Source organism: Mus caroli, chromosome 3, assembly GCF_900094665.2.
Source record: "Mus caroli chromosome 3, CAROLI_EIJ_v1.1, whole genome shotgun sequence".
NCBI lineage: Eukaryota > Metazoa > Chordata > Mammalia > Rodentia > Muridae > Mus > Mus caroli.
The window spans coordinates 59,686,838-59,697,320 of NC_034572.1; the positions used below are offsets into that span (position 1 = coordinate 59,686,838).

Sequence of the window (10,483 nt, forward strand, 5' to 3'; positions counted from 1 at the left end):
ACACAATTGTAGGAGAGATAATCCTGTCACCTTTGCCATATTATGTAAGTTAGAAGCGCGCTTCGGGTCCCACCCTCCACCACTCAAGGGGCAGAACATTATTACGGGGCACAGGTCACTGGATGTCACCTAAACTGCCTATGGCAGCTTAATTCAAAATTATATAAGGGTAATAGGAAAAACCAATAAGTGCTTATAATTTGGGCACTACAATGCTTAACACAGAGAAGAAAACCACAGAATTTTAATTAAAAAAATCTTCAAGTTTAAGGGAGGTGATGTATATTTACAAAGAAGAAAAGGTGTCTTTCTATTCTTATTCTTTTTTACTGCCTCAGACAGTAGATAGAACCACGTTTCTAAACATTAAAATCCAATTTACACTCTAATAAGAGCTTAAATTTAATTATGTAACTGGAATAAGAGTCATTGTAACATGTGCTGCCATCTTCTGTGTTGAGAAGATAAATGTTTAAGTGTGGTAATTTAAATAATTGAACAATTTTAATGCCTCCATATGCTCACATATTTGAACACGTGGCCCTGTTGGTAGGGCTGCTTCAGGAAGTTACGGAGTCCCTGGGGGGCGGAGCCTTGGTAGAGGAAGTACATCGATGGAGGTGGGTCTTGTGGTTTATAACCACACCCTACTTCCCACCCTCACTGTTTCCTTGGTCTAAATAAGAATCAGCCAGCATCTTGTTCCTGCTGCTGTGCTTTTTCTGCCTGGTGCCATGTATTCCCTGACACAATGGACTCCATCTCTCTGGGACCATAAACAAAATAAATCCTTTTTCTTGTATGTTATTTTCATCAGGGTATTTTGTCACGGCAACAGAAAGCTAACTAATATACTGAAGTTAATGGTTTTTTTGAATGTACCTTAGTTCAACTTTTCCTAAATTTTTTTTGAGGGGGTGGGGGTTGAGACAGGGTTTCTCTGTATAACCCTGGCTGTCCTGGAAATCACGCTGTAGACCAGGCTGGTCTCGAACTTAGAAATCTACCTGCCTCTGTCTCCCAAGTGCTGGGATTAAAGGGGTGTGCCACCACTGCCTGGCTCCTAATGGTTTTTTAAAAAATGTCTTTAATGTGACAGTTTTCCTTCAAGATGGATCTTTCAGGTCTCTGTTGTTTTAAAGATTAATTAATTAATTAATTCATTCATTTCTTTTTCTTTTTTAAACTGGGGGAATAGATGTGCCGTGGCATGCAGAAAACAGAGGAAAACCGCCAAGAGTTGGTTCTCCTTCCACCAAGTCAGTTATGGGGCTAGAACTCAGGCAATCTGGCTTGGCAGCAAGTGCCCTTTACCTGCTGAGCCTTCTTGCTGGCCCCACTCACTGTTTTCTTACAGTCATAAATCACATAGCTACAGAAGTTCTTTTATTCGCAACGTTCCCTTCCTGGCCCACACGCTCCACTGTGAACTGCGTGGCCTCTCTTTCTCATGCACTTCAGGCAGAAATCTTGGAGTTAATACCAGAGTTGCGAGGGCGTGAGGCTTACTGAGAACCCTGCCATTTTAGGCTCTCCTTAGGGATAATGGTTTCCCTGGTATTTAGTGAAACCCAGTAGCGCCATGGTGGGTTCCTCTTTGTTGACACTGGCAATGCCTATCTTGCATGGCCATAAGAGCGGGTGTGCGAATCGCTACAGATATGTGGTTACTTCTCGGCTCTCCCTCTCCTTTGCCTGGGCCAGCGCCACGTTGATGCACTGCAGCCATTCCTCTGCGTTCTTCTCATCCTTGGCTTTGAAAACATAGGTCTTGTTGTCTGTGAAGATTTCAAATGCCCGAGGTAGAGAGCGGTCCCGGCGTTTCTTAGCCACAGCTTTCACGCTCTGTACCTTGCTGAGTTCTATCGGGGAATCATCAGGGTCATCCTTCTGAAAGGAATGGAAAGGAAAGATCATGAGTTTGCTCCTGCTGCACCCTACTCCACTGGCTCTTGGAATTTCCCAAGAGGGCCAGGTCCTTTCACATGATATGGCTTGAAACCTTCCTGTTTTGGGTGCTAAGGCCCACAGAGTCATTAGGACAACAGAAGCCAGAAATTTGGCCTCTATTAAACTATCATAAGTCATCGCAAGATGGCCAGTTTACTGAAAGTTATAAGTGAAATTGGAAAAAAAATTAATTCATGGTTCTTTGATCTTCTGCCATCTATTTTTATTAGCTCTATTAATAGAGCATAAGACAGCAGTGGAATCTGGAATCCTCTCACCTCAAGATTTCAGGGAGTCGTAGGGGCCTAGTGCTGGGTTTTCCTGTGGGTGTACTTCTGGAAAAGGGTACTGAAAACCTAGTGTCTGAGTAGCTCTTGGAGTCTCTGCACTGGAAGCACGCCCTGTCTATAATAAGCATTACTTAGTGATGTTACATTTGCATTTTTTTGGGAAAGCAGAGGTTTAGGGATCTGTGATACCAGAGTCATCAGATGGGGCTAGCATGAATGGTTTTAGGACAATTAAAAATGTCTAAAAGCAATGAACAAATTTTGCCCACTGGAAATGTACTGTGGCTGGGCACCTTGCCAACTGTTCCTTTCCACCCGGGCTGGGACAGTCATCTTCCCTTACTTTGCAGTGGGGAAGTGCTCTTCTCATTCAGCACAGACTTTCTAGAGTGTATGGCTGGCTTGGAAAAGCCTCAGGAACACTGAACATCACCCCCTCCCCAATTCAACATAGCCAGGTTAGGGGAGTATTGTCATATCCAGACAACATAACTTTTCTATATGAATCTTATGAATAGCATTTTCTCCATCCCCCCTCCGTGTGTGGGTGATATGTAGAAGTCAGGGGTCAACATCACATGCCTTCCTCCTAACCCTCTCCATATTATGTTTTGATAAATGATATAACTTAAAAAAAGAGAAGTCAATCAGAAAAATGAATATTTAGAATCTGATCATCACAGAAGTTAAAAGAATTACATTTCAATCCATGCACAGTTTTCTTATACGGAAAAATGACAGGGAGGACTGGAGCAATGCCCTGGTGGTTAAAGGTGTGGGCTGCTCTTGCTGAGGACCAGAGTTCGGTTCCCAGCACCCACACTGGGGTGTTCACAATCCTCTGTAACTCAGTCTCTTCTGGCTCCCATGGCCACCAACCCATGCCCAGACACTTATAATTAAAGACAAAACAACTCTTAAAAGTAACGGACAACTGAGACACATTGCTAGGAAGAGGTAGTAAGAGATCGGAGTAACGGACAACTGAGACACATTGCTAGGAAGAGGTAGTAAGAAATCGGAGTTCCAGAGAAATATAAGCAATGGAAAATACTAATAAACATATTTTTAAAAAATGCACGATACGGAATTAATGTGTTATGGTATTTTTATTCTAGTAATTATATTTAAAGAAAAAAGTTTTAAAAATTTAAACTTACATTAAAGAGGAAATATATTTTTTATTTTGAAATGCCAATATTTATAGTGCAACATAAATTACAACTGTGTAAACTCATGCTAAATGGGTTGATGAAATTTAAGATGTTACATAGATTTTTTTTCCTTCAAAAATTCTTTTAGGGGTTACACAGGACAAAATTTGAGGACCTCTCCACTATACACTCTATCAGCCTAATTTGGTTTATATTAAGTATTGTTGATAATAAATTGTGTTGAGGTCAGTCTGTACCACAGAAATTGAAAGAGTACACTGATGGAGAAAAGAGAATTCCTGTAGTAACACAAGGAAGGTCAATTAAGAGAGAGAGAGAGAGAGAGAGAGAGAGAGAGAGAGAGAGAGAGAGAAACAATGCTGTCTAATGGAAATGAACACCATGGTGAGAATGTGAATTTGTACTACAGTCTGGCTTTGCTCAGCAGGGTTTCCAGCCCTGATGTGTTAGTGCGTCCTTGTGATCAGAGGTATTTTGTTATATATTGTTTCCCACTTTTGACACACATGTTCTGTCAGATTTCTACAATGACAAACTGTTGTTCCCAGATAAAGAACCAAACAGCTTATTCTTTAGATCTGAGTTTAAAGTTAAAAATTCAGGCGAGAAGAATGTAGATCATCATTTGAATGCTTGGAAATAGTTTCACAGACTAGTTCTGTGTTTATACTAAGGGTCTGAGGAACGTGGCATCTTTACATCTATTTCTGAGTTCTTGAGTGAATATGGGAAATTCACATGGTCATTTCAAACACTTAACTGCTTCAATGTAGACTGGTGACCAAAAAATATTGCTTTAAAGTCCAACAACTCTTTAAATTGAACATGCCATCACCTCTTCACTTTGAAAAGTTGCTCAGCCAAAGAAAATCCACCTCTGTATGGCACAGACTGAGAAAGATACATAACTTCAAAGTATCACAAAATCCATTTTTTTAAAATGCAAAAATCATTTTGAGGGAGGTATTATTAAGGAAACACTTTCTCAGAATTCATCATAATTCAGATGTAATATACTTTACTCTCACTGAGAAAAATATTTCAGTAACATCTCCAGTGAGAAATCTAAAAACATGGTGCATTTGTCCAGGGAGAATTGTTAGTGTTTAACCCATTTGATTTATTAACAAGGCAATAGTTTAGTTTATATGATGGTTAAAGATAGGGGTCAACTTGCCTGGGCTAATGGGTCCCCAAATAGCCATTAAAACATGGTTTCTGAGTATGCCTGTATGTTTACAGAAGAGACCAACATTTGAGTCCATGGTAAAAGAGATCCACCCCCACCACTGTGGGTGGCATCAATCCATCCGTGAAGCATAGAACAAAAAACACTGATTTGCCGTGTTACACTAAAGATCTTTTCAGAATAAAGGATATTGGCATGTTCCAGATAAACAGGCAGAACTCTGAGTCTGAGGTCAGCCAGGGCTACATGGTGAGACTGTTTTTTCAATAATATCACCTCTATCACCACCTCTACCACCATACACTGGTGCTTGGTGTGGTGGCACACCCTGGAGCACTCTGGAGGCAGAGGCAAGTTGATTATCATATAGTTCAAGGCCAACCAATGCTATAAGGCCCTGTCTTAACATCTCCCCATACAGTGTTAGCATCGTGGGGAACAGAGGCAGGAGAACAGCTTTACTATCACCCGCAGCCACTTGGAGAGCTTTCCTAATCGCTTAGAGACTCCAACTTAGGCCAAAGTGGGATTCATGGCTTCCACAGAGCAAAGGATTGCAAAACTGGCCAGTCTGATGCAGAGTTGTGTTGAATAGATTTTAAGATAGGCTTAAGCACGAGGCATTCATAAGGTAAGATATTTAAAAGCATGGGTGTTGGCTTCTGAGACTCCCAACTGTGTTTTTACAACTCTGTGCTTTAGGATTGTGGTAGGTTTTGAAGGAAAGAAAAAACAATTCAAGTGTAAAAATGTGTCAGAGAACTCACAGATTTCCCCTTTTGAAACAGAAGTTGGTTTCCGGCCAGTGTAAAATAACGCGTTTTCCACCTCTTGATGAACTTCCACCTCACTTGTTTCTCCTTAAGTTTTCCTTCGATGAGAGGCTGGCCATCTTGATTTACAACTATGGAGGGAAACAGAATGATAAGCATTCATTTTCTGTTATTGATTTGGCACGTGATCAAAAGTCATAACTGTAAAATGAACCAGATCCCGGAACCAGATCCCGGAGAGCACGACTGAAACATGGCCAGTGAGGGGCTGGAGAGACCTCTTGCAGAGGACCTGGTCTGGGCTCCCAGCACCCACACTGCAGCTCCAGTCCCAGGAGTCCAGTGCTCTCTTCTGGCATCTGACAGCATCTATAAGCACATGGTACACATAGACCCACCCAGGCACATACGAGTACATGTGCACACATAATAAACAAGTAATTAAAACTTTTGAAAAAGAAACAGTTTGTCAACTTGATCACACCTTTCTGCTTTGTGCTAAAAAGATCATTTCAGGCATGATGGTGAGAAATGGTTGAAATGACTTGTTTCTCTTTTTTTTTTTTTTAAAGATTTTATTTTCAATTATGTGTGCATGAGTACAATGTCCACAGAGGCTTGAGGAGGGAATCAAAACCTCCTGATGTACGGGATGGGTTCTCTGGAAGAGAGAGGACACTCCTTCCCACTGAGCCAAATCTTCAGCTGCGCTTGATGAGACATTTTTTTCTCTCCTTTTAGAATGAAGTCATAATAAGAGAGTCTGGTTAGTGGTGTTTAAATTCTGACAGCCAGCTTCCTCTGCCTTGGGATCACTTTGCTTATAGTATTCAGTTCCTTAGATTTAAACTGGAATGACCAAATTTGAAATGTTAGCATAAAACGTTTCATAATGCCACAAGCTTATTTTCTCTTGTTACTTTAGCCCATATCTAGGATATAAAATGAATTTTAATGCTTCATGTCACATGAACTACTTGCAACTAACCATTGACCAAGTATATTTAAGCCATTTTATTTTTCCCCAGCAAAAATCTCATCAGTGATCTGAAGGACACCCCCCCCCCCAGGCTGTTACACTGAACTGATGTTTAACATTCTGTTCTACACAGACCTCGCTTTCTCCTTTCCATCATTCTCAGTACTTCAATTTGCTTTCCTCTTGTGATAAACACTCTGACTGAAAGCAGTCTGGGGAGGAAAGGGTTTATTTCATCTTACAGGTTACAGTCTATCATCGAAGGAAGCCAGGGCAGGAATTCCAGCCAGAACTTGAAGCAGAAGCCATGGAAGACCACTGATTACCAGGTTGTCAGCCACCTTTCTTCTATAGCCCAGGTCCATCCCCCTAGGGACTACCTGATCCACAGAGGGCGGGGCCTCCCTAATCAAGAGACTATCCCACAGCTATGTCCATGGGGCCAATCTAATGAAAGCGATTTCTCAACTGAGGTCCTCTCTTCTCATGTGTGTCAAGGTGACAAGGAGATAGCCATCACACCTAGCCAGCACTCGACATTTCTTATTTCAACTCAAAGTATTCATCTTGAGAAACTTTGCCCAAATCCAGGACAGAGCTGCCTTCATCTGTCTGTCCTCAGAGCTCATGATGCTTGCTTTATGTCTGCCACTGTCACTTATGTACCATTATTGGTGCTTGCCTCCTGAGGGCCTTTATCCCTCATTCACCTGAGAGCTTTACTGGGTAGTGTCTTTGCTGTGTTTCCTGCTAAAACATCTGATACCTCATACAGTACCTGGCAAGTAGGGAAGGAGTCTATAAATGTGTAACTGAGTAGACTAATTAGACACCAGAGTAGAATACAGAACGATTGCACATGGCCACAGAATTGGTTGGTCCGCTAGAGTCCGAGAAGTTGAGCTGAAGAATTTCATTTCTCTTACTGACTCTGTAAGATTTATTGTCAGGTTTCTTTGAGAGTGTCTTAAGTTTTAGCGGGAGGTGCAATGGAACACACCATTGTGAGTAGGACCCCTATTTAGTGACACTCAATTGCACCCAGTTTTCATAGCACATTATAAACAATAACATTTATTTTTTCCATTGCTGTAGAATTTTAAAAAATGGACAGTGCCCACTTAGCTATATGAACACATAATCTATCTTTGCTATCTTGACAAGCCATGACCAACATAAGATAATCAAATATGTGGTTTTCAGGAACAAAGTTCTATGAAAGCTAGGTTGATATTCATTTCCCTTTTGGTGTAATGATTATCTGACTGAATGTTCTAACAACATGAAATAAAGGCTAAAAATAAAAATTATATATCACTTATATTAGGTAGTGGTAAGGACTGTGATGAATTTAGAATAAGGAGTGGCTTGTGGTTGGTGTGCGTCTATTTAAGTAGACAGGAAAAAGCTTGACTATTGGAGGCATGGTTGATCGAGTCCTTAAGTGATAAGAGGCTGTCCTGTCTCCTCAGAAGATCCATTGTGCCTAGCACTAATGGCAGAAGATAGGAGAACCAGGAGCTCAAGTCGCATAATCAACAGTCAACATTATTTGAGTATTTTGTTCCCTTTTATTAGGAATCATCTAATTGGAGAGTTACTGTAATAATGCTCTTCATAAGTTTGAATTCTTCATAAACCCAGTGGTTGCTTCTTTTGTGCTGTTCCACAGCCAGCAGCGGAAACACTTAGACACTGGGCCACCCAGTTCCCAGGGTAGGAAGAGAAGATCCAAAAGAAAAAAAAGAGTCTACATCAAAACGTCAACTCCCTTCCCAAATGGAAATGATTTAATGCAAAGTTTTTTTAATAACAGTGCATTTTTCTTCTCTGTGTCTTTTAAGTAATATTTAAGTACATGCATTGGTAAGGTTTGTCACCGCATTTCTCCTCGAGGTAGAACCAATGGTTTACTTGAAGGACCTATTTGATAGAAGGTTCCTGCACTGGCAACACTGCTGAGAGAGAGGAGCCATCAGAGATACAGAGTGAATGAAGTATGACACCCACAAAACCCGAGAGAGGGCGACCTAGAGCTACGGGTCTATCAGGAACAGAGAGTTCCTTCAGAAACCGCTGCTCCCCCAAGGTATCTCTGTAGCCTCAAGAAAATTATCTCAGAGAGAAAGTCCATGGAAAGGATTTTAGGAAGGAAATGTTAGCAACATCTTAAAAGAGCAGAATGCAAGAAACCAAATTTAGGCAACCAAATCAGTGTCAGAGAATTTAGTAAGAGCCTGGTAATCAAGAGAAAGAAGGAAGAGGAGAGTGGGGGATTGAATAGTTTTCCAATGCTAACTCATGTCTTGCAGACATTTTGTTTATAGTTGCTCAGAGCTTATGTATTTTGGCACACACATCATTTTAATGTTTTCACAGAATTTTCCTATAAAGTATAAATGATAATACTGTGTCTTTATAGCCAAAATGTTAAATTACTTTTCCTAAAGATTGTCAAATTCTATTGAAATCTAAGACATTGAATAATAGGATGAATAGTGCTTGCAAAACGCAGAGGATATTCAAGACTTTCCCAATTTCTAATTAACACACTACTTTGCCCAAAGCACACAATTTGGGTAGGGCACTCCCTACCAACCTGGGTCTGCTCTTTTTCCTTTAATTACCAACAGGCTGAAATGATAGTAATAAATACATTGAAATTTTTAGTGTAATTTAAAATCCCAGGCATTATCATGCTTACCAACTACCCCCCCCCCAGAATGCGAACTCAAATACTTACATGTTATCACTAATTTCTTTTGTGCTCCAAGATGAAAAATCAAATAATAAATACCCCCTCTAAGGGTCTATTTACTCACAGGAGGCTGTGAATAAGAGTGAAACAAATAAATCATCAGCAGAGAGAAGCTCTCCAGCTGGAGGATGGATGAAGCAAGGAAGAGTGTCTGCCCATTGGCCATTCACCCAGCTCACGCGTGCTTCTGAGCACAGAGAAGGCATGAGGCACCTTCCACTTGAGGGGTTGTAGAACCTATTTTCCAGAGAGCTTAAGTTATGGTATAGGATCATTAAATCCTTAGAAACCTGTACTGCTCAACAGAGGTTGTTAAGTCAAAGAAGGGTAGCCACGTGCCCCAGCACCCAAGAGGAAATCCTGCTGTTAGCTGAGAAGAGATGACAGGAGAGTTGGGGCTTGCTAAGGAAGGTGGTGGTGGTGGTGGTGGTGGTGGTGGTGGTGGTGGTGGTGGTGGTAGAAGAATTCTCCAGAAAGTGCAGAAAGGTGTGTGTGTGTGTGTGCGTATGTAGATGTAAATCACACAAAAGAACCTAAGGAGGGGCTGGAGAGATGGCTCAGCCGTTAAAGGCCCACAACCAGAAATATAAGAACCTAAAGAGGCTGAAGACTCAGTGACTTGGAAGCCGCGCTCCAAAGCGTTTGCTTGGGAGAAACGTCCTGGGCTGAGGGTTGAGGAAGTAAACCCAGCTCAAGACTTTGCCCCATTAAAAGACTGGCAAGGGCCCGAGGGCCCAGGAGGCCGTAGGGTAAGCAAGCATTATGGAAGCCTGGAAGGTCACAGGAGAGATCTGCTGTATGTCCTGCAGGGCCCCAGCAGGAAGCAGAGCACACATCCAGGAAGCTGGGGAATTGAGGGTAGTTCACAAAGCACTGCTGACACAGGTGTGGGCAGGGCAAGCAACCATAGCACTGTGAGGCCAGTGACCACGCAGGCACAACAGCTCCCCGCCCCTCTCTCCCCCGTGAGAAAGTCAGTCTGACAAGGAAGGAGTGAACTTTTTTGAATAGCTGATTGATTTATTCACAGAGATTGTCACCAGTGACTTGACTGCCTTAGCATCATCTCCCATGACATCTGTGGTTGCACTTCTTTCTTTCTACCTCAACCTTGACTTATACACTGAGTAGACAGTAATGTCTGCATAGCTGCTAATCCTCAGGCACACTGGCTTCCATTCAGGCTTAGGAGCTCCTTGTTTTGTGTGCTTTTCCCATCTTGAAATACCTCACTGCATATAGACAACCATACCTCACTGCATATAGACATACCTACTGCATATAGACAACCATACCTCACTGCATATAGACAACCATACCTCACTGCATATAGACAACCATACCTCACTGCATATAGACAACCATACCT

The 10,483-nt window shown here is 41.7% G+C and overlaps 1 protein-coding gene across 4 annotated transcripts in view; it reads right to left on the reverse strand.

Annotated features, from left to right (window-relative positions):
* Positions 1-1,033: 1,033 nt before the first annotated feature.
* Positions 1,034-10,483, reverse strand: part of Veph1 (ventricular zone expressed PH domain containing 1) — a 213,456-nt gene continuing 204,006 nt past the window's right edge. For 3 of the 4 annotated variants that reach the window (XM_021158191.2, XM_029474775.1, XM_029474774.1), the window contains exons 13-14: positions 5,372-5,508; positions 1,034-1,890 (exon numbers count right to left, since the gene is read on the reverse strand). In XM_021158191.2, the coding sequence (XP_021013850.1) occupies positions 1,654-1,890; positions 5,372-5,508 (374 nt within the window). In that variant the 3' untranslated portion in view covers positions 1,034-1,653. The remainder of the gene's footprint in view (positions 1,891-5,371; positions 5,509-10,483) is intronic. The other variant, XM_021158192.2, reaches the window with a different exon arrangement.